Source organism: Lissotriton vulgaris, chromosome 9 (assembly GCF_964263255.1).
Source record: "Lissotriton vulgaris chromosome 9, aLisVul1.2, whole genome shotgun sequence".
In the NCBI taxonomy this organism is placed as follows: Eukaryota; Metazoa; Chordata; class Amphibia; order Caudata; family Salamandridae; genus Lissotriton; species Lissotriton vulgaris.
The window spans coordinates 98,795,914-98,821,022 of record NC_141697.1 but is presented as its reverse complement, the minus strand read 5'-3'; the positions used below and the strand labels follow the sequence as shown (position 1 = coordinate 98,821,022).

Below are 25,109 nucleotides of genomic sequence, written 5' to 3'. Positions count from 1 at the left end.
TGTAGTAATAAAACATTGACACTAAATGCCATAATAATTTTGTATACGATATTTATGACAGATAACATTTCTATGTACCGTATTCTGGCACACAACGCCGTAACCCCTTCCTTTCTTCCATTGTGAGATCAAAGGCCTCCCCCATTGACTGTTTTTCATGCCAAACAATTTTATAAAAAGGTTTCTAAATTCTCAACATAAAAACATTCGGATGCTTGTACTTTAGGGTAGTGAGGCGTTGTATATTGATTCTTCTTGTAATATGGCTGAGGTTTCTCAAGTAAATGTTGAGTGAGGCTTGCAACAAGATGTACTATATCACATCTATGGCTTCCAAGTCAAATATGTTTGCCCACACAAATGTTATGGTACACAGTAAATGGACTGATTCAATACTTCTGAGCCATAATGAGCTCGTCGTAGAAAGTCTCATATCCCTAAAATGGCTAAAATAACTAAGCATAAAAACAAAAGAATGTTTTCATGGGTGAGCTTTGTGAATATTTTAACAATCGGGCTGAATTACCTCTTCAAATCTTAAAAGTTTTGGCAGGCTCCCATATAAAATATTGTTGATGCTTCCAGAGAAATTATGACTCTACAATACCTTTATGTGACTATTTTGAAAATGGTTAAGAAAAATACATTATTATCAATTCACTCTTGGTAGGCAATTTCCTTCTGTTGATTGCATACTTTTTCCATGAACTAAAATAAAAATATGAATGTCAATAAAGTCACCAAATAAGAAAGAGGTAACCATGCCTCAACAATTCTATATAAATAAATCAATTCAAGGCAGAAACTGGGGGCTTTGTTTGAATCAGAATTAAAGTCTTGTTGTTACTCAGCACCTTCTGTTTTTTTCTCGTGCACATCCGAGCGGGAAAAATCTGGCAAAAAGCCTGCATGGAAACCTATGGGAATTAAAACATGCACTGATATTAATTTTCCTAATAATTCCCAATTACTGATACAAAAAATCTAAATGGGCCAGTAATCTAACAGCCCTGAACTACTATACCTCGTTGCCTCCATAAATTAGGGGTGTGAAGTAATTGATCTGGTGTTCTGTATTGCTATTAATGAGCACCATAATGCGGATACGTTGCATCACTCATGACGTTGATGCAGCTTTCAATGGCTGCTTCGGATGGGTCAAAGTTGTTTATGTCCTCTGTCTGTTACAGCAGGGTTCTTCATCCCAGGGCATTGCAGTAATCCAGCTGCATGTCCCTCCGGCAAGGACCAGCCTACTATTGCCGTAAAGTTCATGTCTCAGTGTCAGTTCTCGGCGCTTCTTGGTAGCACTAGAGTAGCTCATGGCAGTGGCAGTGTGCCTATTATCCTATAGTAGCTTTTTAAGACAGTCGACCTTCCTGAGACGCAGTGAACACCAGATCTGCAGCCCAGCGTTGGAAGCGTCAACCTTCATGTTAGCGGCTTGATGGCTTCTATCCACTCTATCCGTTCTGCCTTGCATCCCGCTTGAATGTAGTAGTGAACGTCTTTCTTAGTTATGATCTTGAAGAGGTTTCCTTGCACGTTACCTTTCACTCCTGTGGGAAAAAGAAAGAGGCAATGAAACAAATAGGCACTTTAGAGCAGGATAACAAGTGCAGTGATGTCAAATGGGCAACTGGTAGAATAAATTGAAGCACTTCTAAAACCTTAGGTGACCCTCGGGAAACCCTCCTGTGGGGAATCCAAGTGACAGCTAAATATATTTCTGTAACCAGGATCACACAGTGCAGGGCAGGAATACTCAAAGTAGAACTCATTACTCTTGAAGACAAAAATAGTCCCTACTGAATAATGATAGTCATAGGATGGCATAATAATGCCCTAGAGGAACACAAAGTAGAATATTAAAACTTTGTTATATACCGGTGCCACCATGTACATTTCCTACTATTGATCTGGGTTTTTTTAAGAGCCTTAACTTTTATGAAGCTCTTCCACTATGTGCTGCAAACTAATTTGTTTTCCAACTTTTACTCTTAACTAATTCTATTTTATCCAACACCGAGCCACGAAGGGCCGGCAAGTTTTTTGGGTTCAAAATTTAGATGGTGGTTCTGAAATGTGAACTGCCTTCAGGATCACCCGCATTAATGAGAACTCTTTAACACGCCCTTATTTTCTTTTAATCTCAGATGAGCGACAGGATGATGCATTCCAGTTTGGACATCACCATATGAGAACCCAAAAATGCCTGTCTCATCGTGTGTGACATCACAAGTAGATTCTTGATTCCTTGGAAACATTGTGTTGTTCGCCTCCTAAATTCACTATGTACAACCCCAAATTTTGATGTACCTACTTTGGCGGGGCTATCCATTTCGTCATAAAGCAATAAGGGGGACATGATAAAAAAAATCAGGTGTAGGAAAGGAAGGAAGGGACAGGAAGGCAACAAAGAGAGAAATCTAATTGCGAATCCAGCAGTACCACCTTCCCAAGAAGTCTCTCTTCACCAGTGTACATTGTGTGCAACTAATTTGCATTCCAACTATATAACATGACTACCAATGTTTATTTCTTTCTGTCATCAGATGATTCCCTTCATATAAGGACTTCCTTCCTCTGGACTCACAAGGCAAAAGTGTTATTGCAGTAGGTGACCTGCATTCCGGCTGGATTCTACACCTATTGCCAGAAGGTCCTTCCGTATAGACATCAGTTTATGCTGCATCTTCATCACTAACGCACTTACACCAGGAAACATGAGGATCCTAATGATGTAGTCACTGTACTTTGGGTCTGACAACAGCGAAAAGGCTATTACGTTGAAGGAGGAGTGCTCCATTCAGGATCTTGAGGGTCAGCGATAGGCTACTTTCAGCAGAGGCAGGCAAGTAGACTTAGGTACTTTCAGGTACTCCAGGAAAAAAAGCCATCAGTCCTCCAGCTAGGCCATCATCCATAGCCATGGTGGAAAACCACACAACCTAATGTTATTCATCCACCTAGCATACTCCAACACTTCAAATGTCCCTTAAAATGACATCAAAGCATTGATGAACCCTTTCAAGACTTTGCCACCTCTTCAAGTCCCAAAGGCCAGACCTCCTCCCACTGGTTGTTGTCCTCCTACAGATAAAACCTTACTATTTATTCTTGACCTATGACCCGCAACCTTCCACGGTGCCACTGATTTCTCTACCCTTTACAGCTTCCTCATAATTTTCTCAAATGCACACATTATTCTTTTTTATTTTTTAGGAGATCCCGAGTGGTCACCTCTCTGTTCCCCTCCTCCTACTGGTCCTTTCTACTCCTCGAATGTGGGGTTGAAGTCTTCTTAATCTCTCTTTCTCTGTCTCTCCAATGTTTTATAGGATTCACAGCCAACATGAGACTGCCATGTACTGGCTTATTCCAGAACTAGAAGTATGGTGTGACCACTCTGATTATAGGGGGTCCTCTTCTGCCGACCCAGTCTCTACCCCAGCAGAGTCACTTGGATGCTGGTATTATGGTTAGTTCTGTTTAAATCTGCTCATTTCGTTCAGCTCCTAAGGGGAGGCAGGCTGCGCTTTGTCCTGATGCTGATGTATCTGCCCCCTGCAAACTCCAATACTCCCCTCACCAGCACTACTACAGTCCCAGAGGCCTCCCATGCCTCACGTCTGCCATCTTTGATTCCACGGGCCTCCTTACAGCGCCGCCTCATCTTATACCACAAGGGCGCCACTCCAGGTGGATCCTGTCGCCTCACCACTGGCTACTACTGCAGCGTGCCTAAGTCCATGAACCCCCAAACCACACAATTGGCTGTGGCCTGAGGAGGGGCAGATTGCTTTGAGAGCAGGAACGCGCCACCATCTTGTGCACCATTAGGTTCCACCCCCTGCTAATATTTTTAAGTCTTACTCACACAGTTACTAAGATTTCATGAAGTAAACATGATCTTCTTCAAATAGTGGTATTGACATATCATAGTAGATACACCCTCTTCTTTAGAAGCTTCTCCTTGACCATTGGTACCAGACCAAGTTCCACCTGGCTTTAAATAGGATCATCAGTGTAACTCTTTATTTAACAATAATCCAGTTATATCTTTCACAGGCCGATGAGAACTCACAGGACAATTCGTACATATTTTTCTTTATAACAACATAATTCAGCAATGGGCCAGTGTGCAATGGTGTGCTATTATCTAACACAAGTGAACATTTTAATTACTTTTTGTGCTGAAATTCTCTCGCTGAAAAGCCTCTCTTGGCCGAACCACCTAATGACGAGGCAAGTTTTAGTATAAGGGTGATGATGCTAGTGAGTTCCATTGAAGTTCTCCCTCTTCCAAAAAGGCTTCAACAACACCTCTCCCCTTCTGGACATGCGTAAGCGTCAACAGTGCGGATGCTGTAACAAAGAGTCTATTGCTGAATGTCCACTGAACAGCAAATAACTATGACAGTGTTTGCCAAAAGACCTTTTTGAGAAAGGCAACTTACCTATTGGCACTCCGTTGTCCTCCAGAGCAGAAATAAGGCACCCACGCAGAGGAAAGCCCCCGACCGGTCTGTTGTCGTCCTGTCAAGAGAGAGCAAAATGTTGAGAGTGAAGTCAAAATACATCTTTGCTGACTAGAGATAGAGGAAAGCAGTCTGTTGTCTCTGCTGATTATAAGAGTAGTCCTCTGCATGCCATCCACCTCAGAGGCACTGGCCTGATCCAGGGCTACATTGGTCTTTCGGCCACTCCCCTGTAGGCTGCTGATTGCTTTCAGGGACCATGCGGTACCCCGACCGAGCCATGTTCACATGGGCCCGATTGTAGCCGTGGCCTACTGCAGTGTGGGGCTGCTTTGAACATTTAACCCAGGACTGAATTTGTTTTTTAGTCTGGCCCGATACTTTAAAACAAAAGTCAGATATTTGAACCTCCAAGCCTGCTACCTTGAGAGAATGCAGAATTTTGAATGTTTAGGAATTTTAAAAGGATTCCATGGGTACCTCTGGAAACACAAGACAGTCATTGGTTTCCAGCCGTACTCCTGAAATCCGTTGTGAAGTCCTTTTTTGCACGAGCAAATATTTCTTTATATCTCTTCATGTACTACTAGCAAACTTCTTTTTTCTACTTTTATGGCATTCACTCCATGGAACACCAACTTCATACTCCTAGCAGTATATATATGCACCCAAACAAATCTTAGTATTTATTTATTTTATTTATTTACTGAGTTTTCTATAGCGCTGGCTAGACCCGGAGGTATCAGAGCGCTTTACAAGAGGAACAAACATTGTTTCAGAACATGGTTACAAAGTTACATCAGTTAAGTATGTCCTGAGCTCTACTACAGGATTAAAAAACACAATAACACAACAGAAATGCCTACTGTAAAAAGAAAGAAAAAACTGTTTTAGTTTATATTTGTTCAATGGCTAACGTATGATTAAACCTTTTTTAATAGTGCAAAAGCAACTTTTGTGAACTGCAAACATGGACTTACTCTCGTCATAAAAAGGTATATGAAAGTATGTGCTAAACTTACATCTCCAAATTGCATTGTGGGTAACGCTCAAAGAGTGTGTTGTTGTGTACTGATCCTCATTAATGGTATATAACAGCAGTAACACTGAGTATAACAGCTTTTCTTCTCACTCACCCACCTGGGCCAAATCTTTGGATGACCCTTAACCCGGCAAAGTATTAAAACAGTAAATGACAGAGAATATGGGAATAGTTGCAGGACGGGGAGCCATACTGCGTTTTGAATCTAATTGAATAGCTTCCTACATGGAGATCAGTGGGTAACTCCCCCAAACGCAGAACTATAGTTTGTACAATTGTTTCCACGGAGTCTTGGCTACGTCCCTTAAGGCTTTACAACCTGTGAGTCAACAATTGTACGCTTGGACAATGGTCCCTATGGTAAATCTCATGGGATTTACAGATGTGAGTACATAGGGGATTCTGGGCTCCACCAGGGGCAATGAAAATGAATATTGTGCGGCTATGTGCTATGGTGCACCTGGGGGCTCTGAGGTGGGAAATGGGTTGTGTAGTCCAAGAAGGTTATGTGTCCTGAATTGTTGCTGCTCTCTCCGTGGAATGGCATCATAGGTACAAATGTTGGCGCAGGATGGGTGGGGATAATCAAGGGTGACCAGGAAGAACCTGGAGCTATCCAAAGACCTCCTTACACCCTCACCCTCACACATGCGTGCGAGGGCTCTCAGAATACTTAAGTGTTAAGGTTCATTTGCTACCGCCCTGCCACAGCAGCTCCTCCCGAAGCCATACACGCGCATTCCGCTTCTCCTCTTTGGAGCCCCGATCACAAGCAATGTTGGACCTTGGTGCCAAGACTGACCACTATGTGTCCTGGAGAGAGGGGGGGGAGGTGACCGTGCCAGAAACCTGTGTACAATGCTGCCAGAGCATAACCTCTGCCAACTCCTGCTAGCTCTTTTGGACCCTTGTCGCATACAGTTTACTGCCTCTAGCAATGGACAAAAACAGGCAACTGAGAATTTCAGAAGTCCTAAAGCCCTTCTGAAACGAGGTCCACAGACTTTCTAATATCAGCAGACACTGAGGTTACCTGCTACATCACAACTTTGTGTAGAGATGAGGGTACCTTGTGATAAATGACATCATTACCTCTCGGACATACATACCCCCCAAAGTTAAGTAAATCTGTTTACTGCACTACAAACACCTATGTCATTACGAATTTATATTTAATTAGATTATTTCCCTCTTTTAGTCAAGCTCTGATGTAGTTTTCTATTTCCAGTTTTATGCCATTTGTGCTGTCCTTTTCCAGCTGCAGTTATTTGTGGTTTCATGTTTTCCTTTAGCAGTTCAGCTATGATATGGTTTTCCTTATTGCTGTTGGAGGTGAATTAATTTTCCTACTGAAATTCAGATTGTAAAGTTTAGTTGTAATGTTGCTTTCTCATTAAAGCCCCCATGTAATATACATTTACTATTTCAGGCCAGGTGTGATGTAATTTTCCTGTTGCTCTTTTGTTGTGATGTAATTTTCCTTTCTAGTGGTGGTGTCTTCATGTTGCAGCTAGTTGTGATTTAAATTTCCTTCTGCATTTCAGTTGTGATATTTTTTTATTGCAGTTTAATTGTCTTGTTGTTTTCTTGTTACATCTCCATTGTGATATAATGTTCCTATTTCAGACCAGTTATGACGTCCTATTGCAGTTAGCTTTGGTTTTATTTTCTGATTGTAGTTTAAATTTGAAGTTGCTTTGTTATTGCAGCTGTTTAGCGATATAATGGTACTCTTTTAGGGCAGTTGTGATGCTGTTTCCCTGTTGCATCCAAGTTTTCCTGTCATTTTCCTATTTAATAGGAGTCGTGATGTGTTTTTTCTATTTCAATTAGCCGTGGTTTCATTTTCATATTACAGTACGGCTGTGATGTTGCTTGCTTATTTCAATTCAATTGTGATGTAATTTTCATATTTTAGCCAAATTGTGATGTCATTATCCTCTTTGATTTCAGTTGTGATGCCGTTTTCTGATTACACTGGAGTTTTTATGTTGTTTTCTTTACTGGTTTCAGGTGGACTCTTTCTCTAGTTGACTTGTTGATCTACTGTTTCAGTCAGTCATGGTGTCACATTCCTCCTACAGTCCAGTTGTTAAATGATTTTCCAGCTATGATCCAATTGTGATGTCATTTTTTTTAATATAAAAGATCTGCAGAGTCAATAAGAAGACCCTGATACGGGCACTAGATACAGGAATTCACAGACATGTTGCAGGAGTTTGAGTAGTGGTAGTGAAAGTGAAGCAAAACACATAAAGATCTCTGCCATTCTCACATGGTCACATCCACATTTATTTCCTGATTCCAAGCTATTCGAGGTTTGTCAAATTCTTTGATATTATGTAGGGAAATAAAACCATCCGAGTGTGTAGACTTTACAATAATTGGGTTTCCTGTCACAATGATGTCCAACTGGAACCCTGATTGTACAAAGCAACCAACCCCCTTTGCCTGAAAAAGAGCTTCTTACAAATCCTTAAGCTCTAAACAATCAGTCTTTCCCTCAGATCTCCACCAAAGAGAGTGACAGGCCTGACCTCTGAAAGTGGTCTATCGTGCAGATACTCTCTGCGTCAATTCTTGTCTATATTCTGATGCCATGTTATCAATTATTGCGTGTTTCAGCCACAACAGTACCTGTTTCGGCACTTTCAAAGATTGCTCTACCAATTTTATGAGCAAGAAGGATACTTTTTGTGCACACAATGCTTCTGACTAAGCAAGTACTTTTCCAATGTTAGGTGCACGTAAATTCAACTCAATGGGCATTGCTTTCATGGATGATCTAAGAACTATGGCCCAAGTAGGATTGTGGTTTCTGATGAAGACAGAAATGTATCAACAGTAATACATGGCTGAAGTGGTACCTCCTGACAGGCAGTAGACCAGTGCTATGTGGCGAGTAGGTACTTGTATATGAAGCAACGCTAGAGGATGTAGTGGAAAAATAGCAGGGTACTCAGACAAGGTCACTAAATCTGGAAAAATGCAGGAACAAAGGGCAGCTACCTGCTTCTGGATTACGAAATGTGAGAGAATTGTCGAACAAGATCTTTTGTCAAATTGTAAATGGTCAAAAACAACAAAAGAGAGTCCCTCTCAAGAGAGAAGAGGAGAGGAAAAAGAATCACAATTGATTCTTTAGAAAGCCCTCACCCGGTGTGCTTCGACGCCAGAATTACTGCGGAGCTGGTTAATTTTTGTGTGTGTGACAAGTGAAGTGAGTTAAAGGTGACCGGGTTGGATCCCAAATACATTTTTATTCACAGGCCAACCCGGCACTGTTAAAAAGAAAACAGCGGGCAGTTGGAAAGCTGGATCGATGTGTCAGCTATGCCACGCTAAGTGAGGTCAACATGTTTCTGCCTATCAGGGTGCAAGTCGCTAGGCATTCATCAGGACCAGTGTGTAGACCCCGGGGGTATGAGCACGCTAAGGCTCACCCTGACCTGGTGGCCATTTGTGTGAAAAACTAACAAAAAACAAGAAAAATATTAAGAACCTGTTGTGTACAGGGTACTGGCAAAGTATCGGTACTCAGCAGCTATCTGGAAAAGAAGGCACAAACAAACATGAATATATAATAGGTTATTCAATCAATTCATGAGTGTCCGCATATCTGTACAAGATAAAAATTCAAGTGCTCCTCTCTGTGCTCTCGAGGGAATAACACGGAGCTAGGGTGCTCTATCATGTGTAGGTGGTGCACCTACACTGTACGTTTATCAGCGTGAGTGGTTTGTGGAAGAAACGGCCACTCAAATTGTGAAGGTACCTTGTGGAAGTAGCGCTACTCAATCTGCACGCCAGCTAGGGCGTCAAGTGGTCTCTGGTCAGTGGAATGCACTACAAACCTACCGCCAGGAACAACCTGTTGGAATTTACCAGCTTCCATCCTAGGCCGCCCCGGGAAAACCTACCATACAGGCAATACTTACGACTCAAGCGGAATTGCAGTAACTTGACGTACCCAGCCGAACGATCTGACATCCAAACTACAAAGTCGCGGATACCCGAATAAAATACTGACTAAAAGTTACAAGAGGGTGCGTCACCAACCGAGAGAGGCCCTCCTGGAGGACATTCCAAAGGAAGCAAACAGCATTCCACTGACCTGTGTGACCACATACAGTACCGCCTCTAACACAGTAAAAAAAAGTGATAAATAAACACTGGGGTATCCTTACCAGCAACAATAGGAGATGGGAGAAACCTCTTTTCTCTTTCAGGCGAGGCCGGAGTCTCAGGGACTCGCTTGTACATACCAGACCCAGAACTCAACAAACGCAGGCACCTCCATCCATCACTACATCTTGGGGGTTACCTAAAATAGTTGGCCACTATCCCTGCTGCAGTGTATGCCACATGACCAAACATACTAAAACACTCGAGCTTGAGCCTTGAAAAAACGTGGGCACAACGTTCCCACACTAATTGTAACTCAACTAATGTTGTATATTTAATCACTTGTCCCTGCGGGCTTAATTATATAGGGATGACAACATGAAAAGTCAAACAGCGCATATGCGAACATAGGAGTAACATTAGGTGTGGTAGAATCACAACCAAACTGAGTGAACATTACATCCAAGCCAAACACTCCACAGACAATCTTAACTGGACAGTCATCGAACAGGGGCAGACAGGTCGTAACATCCACCAATCCCCGTTCGAGAAGGAACGGAGATGGGTCTACCGCCTGGGCACTGACAGGGTAGGGCTCAATGATAAAATCCCATGGAATTCCGTGCTCAAAAGGTAACCAGACACCATAGGTTACACCTTCTTAATTACCCACTGAAGTCATTTTAATTTTGTCGCTAGGAAATTAGGGGCATATTATCAAGGGGGTTTATCTCTGCTTTTTTGGCTTTAAAAGCCAAGAAAGCGGAGATAACATTTTCTCCCTATTACCTAGCTGTCGCTAACACCAGTTAGCGACAGCTAGTAGGAGATAGCGACCATCTTGGGCCCCACTTTGCATGTCAGAGACATTTATCACTAATGACATGCAAAGTGGGCGTGCCAAGATGTTAGCGACTGGAAACAGTCTCTAACATCGCTATCTTTTATTACCAACTTTTGGAGATATTCGCGCTAAGCGCGAATATCTCCAAAAGCTAACACCTGCCCTGAGCAGTTCTTAGTCATGTTATCCAATGGGAGGTGGATAACATGGCTAAGAGTATTAGCTCGGTAATGCATGAATATCGCTGACTTTTCAGTGATATTCATGCATTGCGGCCGATTTTTATCGCATTTGCGATAAACCTTGGTAATACCAAGGTTTATCTGCGATAAAAAATCGCCGCAGGTCGGAGATACATTTTTGTCTCTAACCAAGCAATAGCGATAATTATCGCTATTGCTTGGTAATATGCCCCTGAGTTCTTACCAGGGGTGTGCCACACACTGTGTTCGTGGTCTTCTCAAATTCACCCCAAGTGAGTGTCTAGTATAATTGACTCTATTCCCTATGACAGCACCTCAGTATGAGTACCTTCATGCTTCCAATCATTTGGGACCTGGACTACCTCAACCTTAGGTTGTTCAGTACCCTCATGTGTCGTGTCCGACTACACAGCATTTTAATTGGAGCGTATCAAGTTACATACTGTATAGGTAGCGTTGGAATTGAAAATACAGCTATCCCTCTCTTCTAAGTCATTAGGAGTGTTCTGTGATTAACACCTGTCAAGGACTACACCACTTTATCATTTGACAGTATTCTCCACCGCTTCGCTCTGATACTCATTTTTTCCACTGCGCACTGAAATCTAGCCTTACAGGTGCTCCTGTCTAGTATGTGCTGTGATGCTCTGTTGTTCTTCCCTTACAGGGGTGGGGATTGGCGTTATAACGCATGAGGTGTATTTATGCATAATGATGGATTTTGCAATTACAGCCTACCCCCGAGGATGAGAGCCTGAGTTGGCCCCGCCAGATTGGCCCCAGGTCTAGTGTTTAGTTAACCATCCTTTTTCCTTTCAGCTATGGACTATGGACTCAACCCTTTTGTCCCATGTAGATAATTCCCCCTGATGTACTTGGCTCAGGCGCCAGTTGCCGCCCTGTTGTGATTACCACTATTTTGTTCCTTTTTACCTTACAGGTTGGAGATATCACTAAATTTATTCTTTTCCAACCAAAGGTGGGGTCGTGACTCTTTTGCTGTGTGATTGGTGTGTCGTCTGTGGATACTGCGTAAATGCTTCACATGTCCTCGAAAGTTTGGCCTACCCGCTTGATGCCATGCTACCCCCTTGGAGATTTGGGTAACCCCCATTTCTTACAATAACAATGTAGAGTTTGTGCAGTGTTTTGAAAGGTGTGAAGAATGAAAGACAACCGAGAAGAAAGAGGAAGGCAGAAACCTTGTTGGACATGGCTAACGGTCACAAAGCAAACAGGGTATATCTTTAGGACTTACCCGTGTGGGGTCGTAGTAGTGCAGAAAAGCTGGGTCAGACCTCAGGACGAACAGCCGCACCTTCCAGTTCTTTCTTTTGTGCCCCTGAGAAGGAAAGCATGGGTTCAACGTGAGAAACGAGCTAGGGACTGAACAGCAGAGCTCATCAACACACTGTACAACTTCAGAGGACTGAGGGAACATGATGCCTGCAGATTGGCCGCTCCGAACCCATCACAGCTCAATTATAATTAAGCTTCCCTGTTTCCGTTTTTGCTTATTTCTACAGATAAATACAGACAGAAGCCCATTTATTTTCTGTCTGTATATATTTTTAAATATGTATAAAATTGGAAATTGGGTTGTTTTTGAGTGATTCTAAATACTGTCATTCATGACTGCCAGGTCAATAGCTATGCGGATTGAGAGGCAATATGGTTAAAAAACATAAAGGAATTTTAGTAAAGCAGTAGATTTGCACAACCTTGATACTAAAATGTACATGTTTTCTTATAAGTGCATATTTTATCATCTGAGTGTATTTATATCATTGAAACCTGTCAGGCGTTCTGGTATGAGTGTACATTAACTGGTTAAATAAATGTAGAAATATACACATCTCAGTTTCATTTTTTCACAAATCCTAACATAAATATGGATAAATGCAAATAACGTTTTCAAAAAATCAATATGGAAAAATACAGATGGAAATGTAAAAAAAAAAAATACCATAAAACCTGTAGCATGAATTATAATTTGGGTTCACAGGGCAGAAGCAAGAACAGCAGGTCTAAAATCACACAGTTTGTAATTGTCGAGACAGGAATAACTGTAGAGAGCTTCTGACAAGGTTGAGATACTATTACATTTTAAAAAGCTTTTGGTTCTGTCTGGAAAAAAAGAGGAGCACATGGTTTTAATAATTTTTTTGTTTTATATAGCGCTCAGCACTTCTCGAGGGCCATTTCAGAGCGCTTTGGAGGAGGAGGGTTACATATAGTTAATGAACTTCCAGTTTTCCAGGTCCATTTATGAGTAGCTCCTCTAGTCCAGGATTTTTGCTTTGTATTCTGTGACTTGTAGTCCTCTGTAACTCTTTATAAATTCAGATCCATATGTCTCAGAATCCACAGGAAAACTTCTGAACTGGATTAGATACTCAGACCTGGAAGTGGATAACTTGAGAGGTCCAAATAAGCCTGCTTACCTAGGTAGGTAGCTGCCTGCTAGAATCAAGTGATAAAAAGTGTTCAGATGAAGATAAGGGCCAAGTCACAGACAAATTACGCTAGTCTTCATCATGTACTTTTCCCTTTCCCCCTGCGTGGCTCTCTCATGCCAATGTGCTTCTCTCTGCGTCCGCACTCTTTGTTGCGCTTGCCCTTGTTCTTCTCAAGTCGTCTCCTTATTGATCTCTCCCTTGTAAGCATCTCCCCCACCCTGTCTGTTGTTGCTCCCTCCCTTATGCACATCTGTTTCCTTCCTCTCCCGACCCCGCTACCCTGGCCCACTCCTCCATTGCCGCACCACCTCCTCTCAGTCTTTTTTTTTTTAATTTGCCTTTTTGTGGGAGGGGCAGGCGGCAAATGACTGCAGACCCTTCTGCTTTCTAAATAAAAGTGCTTTTGTGCTACTTCAGTTAGATTTTTTTAATTTGTAGATTTTTCTATGATCGGTAAATGAGAAAATGCTGCATGTGTCATGCGCATAGGTCATGACGCCTATTCTTGTGACTTCAAAAACGATGTGACCGCTGCAAAGTCATTTTGCCTTTTTAGGTCTCGCCTGGCGTTGCAGCGCCTAGTGCTGCTCGCTTGGCAAGAGAATTTGTGAGGGAGCATATTTCAGAAGGGGGCTTGAAGCCCTGCCCCTCATTTCCATTGGCTTGCGTCACCGTTTTTGCTAAACGGTGGCCTGCCATTGGAAATAGGTTTTGTAGCCGCTGCCCATTTGACTTTTGTGTCGGCCTATGCGGACTGGATCGTTTGCTTCACGGCTGTCGTGAAGCACTTTCTTATCTAAGTAGGCGTGTTATCTAAACAAGCTGTGATTCAGTCCGGATGGGCCGTCCCAAAAGGAGACAGGGCTGCAGGCAGGCACAATGTCCCCAACCCATCACTTTACTCCCTCCCTCCCTCCCTCTACCGTCCAGAGCGCACAGAGTTTTCTTTGTTTCCAAGATGAAACAGAAACTTGCGCTGGCTGTTCCCCTCCTCCCTTTTCCCCCCTCATTCCCTTTCTGATATCCCCACCAGTCCCTTTACTCCCTCCCTCTACCGTCCCGAGTGCTGTGGAGTGATATTTTTCCCGGGGAGGGCTGGAAGGATAGTGTGCACACTTTTCAATGGCTTTGTTATATCTAGCATGGGGATCATTTTACAGCGCCTCTCCCAGCCTTAAAGGCTACGAGGCACTGGCAATCTTTTTAACAGAAGATGAAAGAGAAGCAGCATGTCACTTATGTCGATTGTTCACTGTGATGTGTTATGATATTTTTTCCTCAAATATCTGTATGTTTGCCATGAGTTGTCATAGTACGTTATGCATTTATAACATGCTGTGTTATGTTATATGCTATGGATTGCTACAGGTATTTAGATGTTTTGAGAGTCGCATAAGGCTCTGGGCCATTCAATACTCAGACAGTTTTTTGTGCTATGTTATGCTATGCTGTCACGCGTGCTACTACATTTCAACGCCTCGTCGGGGTAGTAAGCTCTATATAAATACAGTTACAATTATTTTATATCAGAATATGTTGTGTTTCTGGGCTGTGGCGTATTGTTCCTGTGGGCTCTTCCAGTGACTTTCCCTGTATCCCAGTGTGCATGTCTTCTAGTGTTTGTCTCCCAGTGGTCACGTCTCCCCAGCCTTGCAGTCTCTCGTAGTGTCCATGGCACCCCCATCTCTCAGTCTCCTCCGTAATCCACATTTTGTCAGTGTCTTCCCGAGTCAATGTCTCACTGGAAAGTCTGACATAATATCGACAGACAGAATATCGAAATACAAAAATATCGGCACAAAAATATCGACATCAAAAATATCGGAGTCATATCTTCATAAAGGTAAGTACAAAAATATCGAAAAAATAATATCGTAGTACAAAAATATCGAAATTAAAAATATCGTTTTTTTAAATGTATTAATAATAATGTAAAAAAAATATTAAAATACATATAATTTTACAAATATTAAATAAAAATATTAAAACAAAATTAAAACGAATACATATACATTAAAAATAAATAAAACACTTATTAATTTAATGTAATTTTCTTTTTTTAATTTCATTTAATTGATTTAAAGTAAAGTTTTTTTATTTTTACCCTGTACGCCTGTACCCCAAAAACCCAAAACTGACCCTGAACCCTAAAAATATCCCTGTACCCCAAAAACCCAAAACTGACCCTGAACCCAAAAAAAATCCCTGTACCCCAAAAACCCAAAACTGACCCTGAACCCTAAAAATACCCCTTTACCCAAAAACTGACCCTGAACCCTAAAAATACTCCTTTACCCAAGAACTGAAAACTGACCCTGAACCCTAAAAATACCCCTTTACCCAAAAACTGAAAACTGACTCTGAACCCTAAAAATACCCCTTTACCCAAAAACTGAAAACTGACCCTGAACCCTAAAAATACCCCTTTACCCAAGAACTGAAAACTGACCCTGAACCCTAAAAATACCCCTTTACCCAAGAACTGAAAACTGACCCTGAACCCTAAAAATACCCCTTTACCCAAGAACTGAAAACTGACCCTGAACCCTAAAAATACCCCTTTACCCAAAAACTGAAAACTGACCCTGAACCCTAAAAGTACTCCTTTACCCAAAAATAATTAATATTATTTAATTACCAATTAATTATTAATTAACAATAACAATAAAGTAAATATATTAGCACATTAGCTGTAATTAATTTAATTTAATAATTAATATTATTTTTCCCAATTAATTAAATAAGAAAAAAAATTATATATAAAATAAATTACTCTAATTAATGTAATTAACTAATTAATAATAATTAATTACCACCTAATTAATAATTAAAAATATGTACAAAATTATATTAATTAAATAACGAATTAATATAAATTAATTACCAATTAATTATTAATTAAAATATGTACAAACATATATTAATTAATTAATTATTATTAAATTACTTCCCGCCCTATTCCCCTATGAACTCATAACCCGCTACAGAACATATTTATCAATTAATAAATTAATTAAAATTAATTAAAAAGTAATTCTCAATTAATTAATTAATAATTCCTACTAATTAATAATTAATTTAACATAATTAAATTACTTCCCACCCTATTCCCCTATAAACCCACAACCCGCTACAGTAGTAAAAGACAATATTTAATTAAATTACATTAAAAATAAATAATAAAACATAATAAATACAATATAATATACACTAAATTGATTTAAAAATTGATATTAGTAACATCAAAGTTATTTATTTCGATATTATTGACATCGATGTTTAAAACTTCGATATTACTGATATCATACTAATATCGATATTAAGACTGTCGATATTACTTACCTTCGATATTTTGTCCCATCGATATTTAAACTTCGATATAATTGTATATCGAAATTTAAAACTCGATATTTTGTCTGTGTACCGTCTCACTGCGTGCTCAGTGTCTCCCATGTGTCCCTTAGTATATAACTCCCTTAGTCTGTGTTTGCCTCGTCCCAGTCTTCTGGTATCCCTGCTCCCTTAAGTTTCCTAGTGACCATGTCTACATTTGACCCGATAATATCAAGATCAAAATGACACCAGAGTGCTAACTATTTACCTGTAACCACCGGGACTGTGTGGTAACGCTTCACCAGCGCTTACGTTTAAGCTTTTGGCATTGTCATTTACAATGCCAATAACTAAAACTCTCATAAATGCGATACCTATTGCATTGCAAATGCTTGTTTCCTCCCTATTGTTCATGCTGTGCAGCATCGTCATATTTGCCAGTGCGGTACAGTATGAACAAGAGGCATTGGCAGTGACAAGAGGTCTTAATGGCGAGATCTATTGGCTTTGCCAATGCTTGTTTTCTCTGCACTAGATGCCCCCTTAAACCTAATGTGTTTCCGTGGCGCTTACTGTCTTGAGTGCTTCCACCAGCAGGGCCCTCTTTGCAGTCCTTCTCGGTTGTGGGAGCAAGGCTCTGGACTAACTGCTAACTTCAACATATTAAAATTGATGTGGGAACATGCAAAGGTTTACAGTTCTGCATCAACAGGTTTGTATTCCTTAATCCTAGTGTCTAAACACAATGTTCTTTGCTTCTCTTGAGTGTACCGTATGCATGTTTTTATTACAACTTTCACCTTCCTGTTTGGTTGGCCCTGTTTGGCTGCTTCTGTCTTCACTCCTCCTCAGGTGTTGTTAAGTTTTTTCCATGCATGTCTAAGGGGTCTGCCCTGAAACCAATGCTGCCAAATGCACCAGGGCTACGCGCCACTGCCCTTTGATCCTTTGAATTCTGGAATTTTGCGCTATTATAAATAAAAACCTACAAGTCCAACAAGCATTGGAAATGCAATAGGTCTCGCATTAGGAAAGTTTGAGCTATTGGTATTGTAAATGACATTTTTTTTATTTATGTGTTGGTTTTGAAAGTAGCAAAATTAATAGCTTTGTCAGTTACAATGTCAATAGTTTTGACTTTTGCAAATGTGACACCTATAGCATTTGTAATGCAATGTGTGTTGTATTTACGTGACTTAGATGTATTGATATTACAAATAACAATGGCTTTTAATTTTGTAAATAATTAATACTTAAATAAAAGTTTTTGTAATTTATAATGGCAATAGCTTAAACGTTTGTAAATAACTTTTGTGAAGATTATGTTCAGTGTATTTTATTGTGACGAAAATCCAAGAACATTGCATTTGCAACTACACACACACAGAGCCACACACATATAGATGTGGTGGTGGTGGATCTGGGGAATATGGTGGTGGTGGATGTGGTGGTGATGGTGGTGGATGTGGTGGTGATGGTGGTTGATGTGGGGGTGGATGTGGTGGTGGTGGTGGATGTGGTGGAGGTGGTGGATGTGGTGGTGGTGGATGTGGTGGTGGTGGATGTGGTGGATGTGGTGGTGGTGGATGTGGTGGTTGTGGATGTGGTGAATGTGGTGGTGGATTTGGTGGTGGAAGTGATGGTGGTGGATGTGGTGGTGGTGGATGTGGTGGTGGTGGATGTGGTGGTGGTGGATGTGGTGGTGGATGTGGTGGATGCGGTGGTGGATGTGGTGGTGGATGTGGTGGTGGTGGATGCGGTGGAAGTGGCGGTGGATGTGGTGGTGGTGGTGGATGTGGTGGTGGATGTGGTGGTGGTGGATGCGGTGGAAGTGGTGGTGGATGTGGTGGTGGTGGTGTATGTGGTGGTGGTGGTGGTGGTGGATGTGGTGCTGGTGGTGGATGTGGTGGTGGTGGTGGTGGATGTGGCGGTGGTGGATGTGGTGGTGGTGGATGCGGTGGAAGTGGTGGTGGATGTGGTGTTGGATGTGGTGGTGGTGGTGGTGGATGTGGTGGTGGTGGATGTGGCGGTGGTGGTGGATGTGGCGGTGGTGGATGTGGTGGTGGTGGATGTGGCGGTGGAGTTCATGGTGGGTGTGGAGGTGATGGTGGATGTGGAGGTGATGGTGGATGTGGTGGTGGATGTGATGGTGGATGTGATGGTGGATGTGGTGGTGATGATTGGTGGTGATGGTGGATGTGGTGGTGATGGTGGATGTGGTGGTGGATGCGGTGGAGGTGGTGGATGCGGCGGTGGTGGTAGTGGTGGATGGGGTGGTGGTTGTAGTGGCTGTGGTGGTGGATGTAGTGGTGGTGGGTGTGGTGGTGGTGGTGCATGCGGTGGTGGTGGATGCGGTGGTGGTGGTGGATGCGGTGGTGGTGGATGCGGTGGTGGTGGATGCGGTGGTGGTGGTGGATGTGGCCCTTCTGCTTAATTCTTTGTAGAAGCCAAAGGCGCTGAGATACTCCTCCGGGAGTGAAGTCAGCACGGTACAAACTTGCAAATAAATGGTGGATGTGGTGGTGAATGTGGTGGATGCGGTGGTGGTGGTGGTGGTAGTGGTGGATGGGGTGGTGGGTGGTGGCTGTAGTAGATGTGGTGGTGGATGTAGTGGTGGTGGATGTGGTGGTGGTGGATGTGGTGGTGGTGGATGTGGTGGTGGTGGATGTGGCGGTGGATGTCATGGTGGATGTCATGGTGGATGTGGAGGTGATGGTGGATGTGGTGGTGGTGGTAGTGGTGGATGTGACGGTGGATGTGGTGTTGATGGTGGATGTGGTGGTGGATGCAGTGGATGCGGTGTTAGTGGATGCGGTGGATGTGGTGATGGTGGATGCGGTGGTGGTGGTGGTGGATGGGGTGGTGGTTGTGGTGGATGTGGTGGTGGATGTAGTGGTGGTGGGTGTGGTGGTGGATGTGGTGGTGGTGGATGTGGTGGTGGTGGATGTGGTGGTGGATGTGGCGGTGGATGTCATGGTGGATGTCATGGTGGATGTCATTGTGGATGTCATGGTGGATGTCATGGTGGATGTCATGGTGATGGTGGATGTGGTGGTGGATGCGGTGGATGTGGTGGTGGTGGATGCGGTGGATGAGGTGATGGTGGATGCTGTGGTGGTGGTGGTGGATGGGGTGGTGGTTGTGGTGGATGTGGTGGTGGAAGTAGTGGTGGTGGGTGTGGTGGTGGATGCGGTGGATGCGGTGGTGGTGGATGTGGTGATGGTGGATGCGGCGGAGGTGGTGGTGGTGGTGGATGGGGTGGTGCTTGTGGTGGATGTGGTGGTGGATGTAGTGGTGGTGGGTGTGGTGATCCTGTGGCTTCCATAAGGGTTTGTGACAGAGAAAAGATGATCTTATTTCAATAACATTTAAATTTGTGTCTGTATTTGTGTCTAAGACAGATCCAATTCTTCCGGAATTTCGAACAAAGTGTACATTACACAACCAACGGTCGAAGCCATCCCGAAAAAAAAAAAGCATCCTGCTGTGAGTTAGAGGCCATTGAGGACCGTGCTGCAGGGGTGGCCTGGACGTCGCGCTCCATGGAAGGCTGAGAAGGCAGGCCAAGCGCCCAACGGGCCATTGGTGCTGTAGCCTGCAGAGCGTTGAGAGGGGCCATAAAAAGAAAGGGTACAGAGAGAGAGAGGGGGTAGGGAGAAGGTCTGAGGGGTGAGAGAGAGGCATGGGAGAAGGTAAGAGAGATGGCAGTGACGACGCAATGGAAAAGAGAGATGTCGCCATAGCACCCATCAGCCTGTGCCACCTATAGAGACCCACACACCCATATGTAAAACTGACCCGCATTACTTAGGAACCTGTAGTAATAAACATGTATGCCTATATAGAGAGAGCGTTTCATACGAGACCTGGTGTTTGAAAGCACCCTAATAATTTATCAATTAAATAAGAATTGTAAAATAACAGATGTTGCTTTTACCACTCACTTTACCAACCTCAGAAGGATGACAGGCTCGGTTACTGGCTTTGCGAATGCTCGCTTTCTTTCTCTCTCTCATTCATGCCATGTTCATGGAGTGAAGCTAGGTAAGTGTCATGTTTGAACAGTAATTCAGGTTTAGCCATTGCAAAAAAGGTCACTGAAGTTTGGCAAAAAATATGCGGAAGAAAACAATTGAGTTTTGGACATCATGTCCGTGATACATAGGAAAGACTTCGAGGGAAAGAGAGAAGGTTTAGTGAATCAGGGAATCACGGCAACTCATGCTTAAGCGTTGGTCGGCTCATCGGGGGGGGGGTGACAGGTGGGATAAAGGCTGCTAGGTGAAGGGAATTTATAGAAGAGGGAACATATTGTGTAAAAACACAAAAACGGAGACATTACACAAACAGAAGTAGGAATACAATTGTGGATCCACAGAGGGGCACAGAATAACAATTGACAGAGCCTGCCACCACAGAAAGCACATCTGTGTTAACTAAATTGCTTTCTGCGTGGGCTGCTACTTAATTCTGCGATGGAACAGAGGGAGGGGAGGGGGCCGAGCAACGGAGGGAAGGCAGAGAAGGGGGGGAGGAGAAATGCGACACGGCGGGCAGGGGAGGGGTCAGAGCGGGGAGAGGGTGTGAAAGCAGCAGGGGCCTTTGAAGTGAAGCTAAGCTTCACTTCAAAGGTGTGGGAGGAGTGCGGCTGAGGTAACAGACGGCGATTTGGTGATGTGCACGCGCATTTTAGGTCAATGCGCTTGCGCATTGACCTAAAAGCCACGGGCACAGCACCAAATCGCCCAGTTAGTTAAAGTCTGTTTAAGACGCTATATATCGAGCTCCCACTCAATGCTCATGCGCATTGAGATAGGTCGCTCGACCTAAAAACGGAAAAAAGAAGAAAAAAAAACAGGAGTGAATCGGGCATGTACCTGGGAATCATCTTGTCTGCTGCAAATTGGATTTTAAACGGATTTTAGGATTCATTAAAGGGGCGCCTGTGATATCTCTACTTCCCATAAAGGCTTTTTGGAGAAAGTACCCAAAACACGTGTTATATGGGGTCCGACCAACCCTTGGCTGCAGTGGACCATTCACACCAAGCTCGAGATTAAGGTATTGTGTACACCAATCTTCCTTCCGCAAACGAAAATATCTATGCAAGTAATAGGGCCCTTTGGTAATTGGCCCATGTAATGTTATTTCCTTGCAGATGTTCACACCCGCCTGTTATTGTTTGCCCGCTGCCTGCGTCCTGACAGCCGCTTGTTTAATCTCTGGAGACCTCAGTGTCCCCTCTCTGGACGCGTGACACTAATGGGCGCGTGACCAGGGCCGCCTTATGTCATTTCCTGTGTGAAAAGCAGCCGCCATTGTTAATTAAAACTCGCGGTATATTCTTAGCAATGGCTGCGCCGGATGACACAGGGCCCTTGCATACAACTCGAGCCAGCTTCCTCCGGAGAGGTTTATTTTAGCCCCGGGTTGGCTGCTTTGACAATCATCCTTTGTTTGATAGGCTGCATTTCCTTCTACCTGCTTTGCCAAGTATCCTTGCTTCTGGACGGTGCCGCTCAGGTCCATTGAGTCCAACTGAAAGTCCCTCTTGAAGCTGCTTTTCTTCTTCTTGCTTTCAGCCTTTGCAGAAAGAGAAGAAAGATTGTAAGAATGTATAGAATGAATTACAGTACGACTCTCACATTGATGTCATGGTTAACAAGCATTTGCAATGCAATAGGTCTCCCAGTAACTAAGTTTGAGCTTTTAGCATTGCTAAATATTGCAACACTAATTGCAACAAAAGTCAATAAATTGTAGGCCAAAAAAAAGTGTATTTATTTTTGTAGCAATGGTGGCATGCTGCACTTTAGATGAATATGTTTAAAAGTAAAGTGTGCCATACTGCGATTGCTGCAATAGTTAATTGTGGATGCATTAACAATTGATGTGTGCAGTGATGGCTAGTGGTGTGTGTGCCTGTAGAAATTGTGCACTGATGGCTGGTGGTGTGTGCCTGGTGGAAGTGTGCACTGCTGGCTGCTGGTGTGTGTGCCTGGTGCAAGCGTGCACTGACAGCTGGTGGTGTGTGTGACTGGTGAAAGTGTGCACTGACAGCTGGTGGTGTATGTGTGCTTGGTGAAAGGGTGCACTGACGGCTGGTGGTGTGTGGATGACTGGTGAAAGTGTGCACTGACGTCTGGTGATGTGTGCCTGGTGGAAACATGCACTGGTGGGGTTTGTGCCCGGTGAAAGCGTATACTGATGACTGATGGTGTTTGTGTCTGGTGAAAGTGTGCACTGATGGTGTGGTGGTGTGGTGGTGTGTGGTTGTGTGTGTGTTGTTGTGTGGTTGTGTGTGTGTGTGTGGTTGCGTGTGTTGTTGTGTGTGTGGTTGTATGTGTGTGGTTGTGTGTGTGGTTGTGTGTCTGTGGTTGTATGTATGGTTGTGTGTGTGGTTGTGTTTGTTGTTGTGTGGTTGTGTGTGTGTGGTTGTGTGTGTGGTTGTGTGTTGTGCGTGTAGTGTGTGTGTGTGTGTGTGTGTGGTTGTGTCATGTCAGACATGGACCTCTTCCCAAAGAGGGATCTATAAAATGCACCCGACATGAATGAAGCCCCTGCCTCGTGATCACAGTATTCAGAAGTGTCAAAACAGAAAAATGAAGTTAACAAATGGGAGAAATCGCGGGGTACAACCTGCTCATTTCTAATAAGTACTACAGAAAAAAACTAACAAATGAGGGGACACCTACCATACACCAAAACAGGCAGTAAATACTGTAAACGAAGCTATGTTAAACATTAAATAAACTGGCCGTCTGTATAAAAACAAACGCCTAGCCGAAGGCATTTGATTCAAACAATCACGTTAATGATTTGCAAACCCAAAGCAAAATATAAGGGCAAACCTTCGTTGTGCTCGATAAATAAGTTGATAAAGTACAAATAGAAGTATTCTAGAAATGTCAAATGTGCACAGAAGCCACACTCCAAAGGGGCGGCCTATATTCTACCTCTGAGGACGTACTACAGCTCGCACAAGTCGACACTGGTAGAAAATAAAGGATTAGTGCACATCGCTAATAAACTCAATGGCATGGCACATGGCCAACATGCTAGAACATAAATAAACAATATGTCCCCGCCTGAAAAGAAAAAAAATCATTGTTAGTCAAATTACACCTGTCAATTCTACAGAAGATGTGATGTGTGCGCTTGGGGAATGGAATTCATGGGCTAGGTATTGCATAGAGTACACAAACCAATGGAAAAAGAAATAAACTCACTTCCCTTTCGAGGTCAGGCACCACTATATTAGAACACTACCGTTCGAATAAAACCAAATAAAATACACCCTATGCTAGTTTTCTTTAATCAAATAAAAAGATACCAAAACCTGGAGGGTGCGTATAAAGACCGGTGCAAATTATGAGCCACTGAGATGCATTAAATCTGCCAATACAAAAAAACAAAGTTTCTAATAAATGCAAAGGAATGTGTCATCGGATGTCAATATATACCCTTAAACTTTCAGGAGTAGCACTTCGGAGTGCCTACATACGTTTTCAAAATTCGACTTTCAACTACCTGCTTTGCCCCACTAAGTATCTGTTCTCAGTGGACAATCAAAACATGGACATTGCAACCGAAAGTTCCTTTTAAATGTGCACATTCCCATGCCAACCACAAAACGCCTGTTCAAGATCACAGGATAGCACCCCAGGGAGTGGACAGCAGTCTACTGTGTAAAAACGAGCAACACTCGGTACTAGCCACCGCGCCGCGCCCGTATTTAGAACTACAAAGTGATGTCAGCAATATGGCGTCTGTAGTCTTTGTACAGAAGCAAGTGCGGCATGTGTATCTAGGAAAATTCAAAAGGGGAGACAACCTGAGCCCAAAAACTCTCTGTCAGTCAAGATCACACCTCCGCAAACGAGTGTAGGGATTTAAAATCCGAATGCTCCCCAGATGCGCCGCAATGTCCTGACGTGTGATGAACTACAAAATGACGTCATAGCGTAGACTTTTGTAGTTCGCACTCAGGAAGCCCGCGCACGCGCCCACGGATGGCCAGAGAAGCAGTGCTGGTGACGCGGGGCTCCCATGCCCGAAGGAGAGCCCCGCGGAGTCTGCAGAACTCAACAAAGCCGGTAAGTGGGGCTTAGTTGGAGGGGGTAGGGGGGGTGCAATTGTGTGTGTGTGTGTGTGCAGTGACGGCGGCGGGGGGGGGCTCTGTATGTGTGTGTGCGTGCGTGCGTGTGTGTAGGTGCGCTCGTGTGTGTGTGTCTCAGTTTGTGCGCATGCGTGCAGGGCGAGGTATGGCAGCTTTCCAGGAGAGGAGACAGGAGCTGGCCACAGCGAGCGCGTTCGCGTGGGCGTGGCCCGCTCCATACCCCAGCGTGCGGCCAGCTCCTATCCCCTCTCCTGGGCAGCAGAGTCGCTCACAATAGGTCTCTGGCGAGACCGCGCTTTCGCACGGCTAACGCCAGGAGACCTAAAAATTAACACCAATGAGTTATATAAAGTTCTATTTAAGTTTCATGTCCAGGCCTTTGCAGAGTCTTAAAACGTGGACAAATTGGCAGTATTTACTCTGGGAAAAGTGCAACCTTGGCTTGCCAATTTTAATGTGCTTCCAGTTCTGAATGTGTAGGGAAGGAGACATAGCAAGACAAA

At 43.3% G+C, this 25,109-nt stretch overlaps 1 protein-coding gene across 1 annotated transcript in view; it reads right to left on the bottom strand.

Moving 5' to 3' along the window:
• Positions 1 to 413: 413 nt before the first annotated feature.
• Positions 414 to 25,109, bottom strand: part of PLEK2 (pleckstrin 2) — a 53,179-nt gene continuing 28,483 nt past the window's right edge. Inside the window, exons 6-9 of the mRNA XM_086937125.1 lie at positions 21,969 to 22,070; positions 11,954 to 12,037; positions 4,461 to 4,539; positions 414 to 1,559 (exon numbers count right to left, since the gene is read on the bottom strand). Of these exons, the coding sequence (XP_086793251.1) occupies positions 1,432 to 1,559; positions 4,461 to 4,539; positions 11,954 to 12,037; positions 21,969 to 22,070 (393 nt within the window). The 3' untranslated portion in view covers positions 414 to 1,431. The remainder of the gene's footprint in view (positions 1,560 to 4,460; positions 4,540 to 11,953; positions 12,038 to 21,968; positions 22,071 to 25,109) is intronic.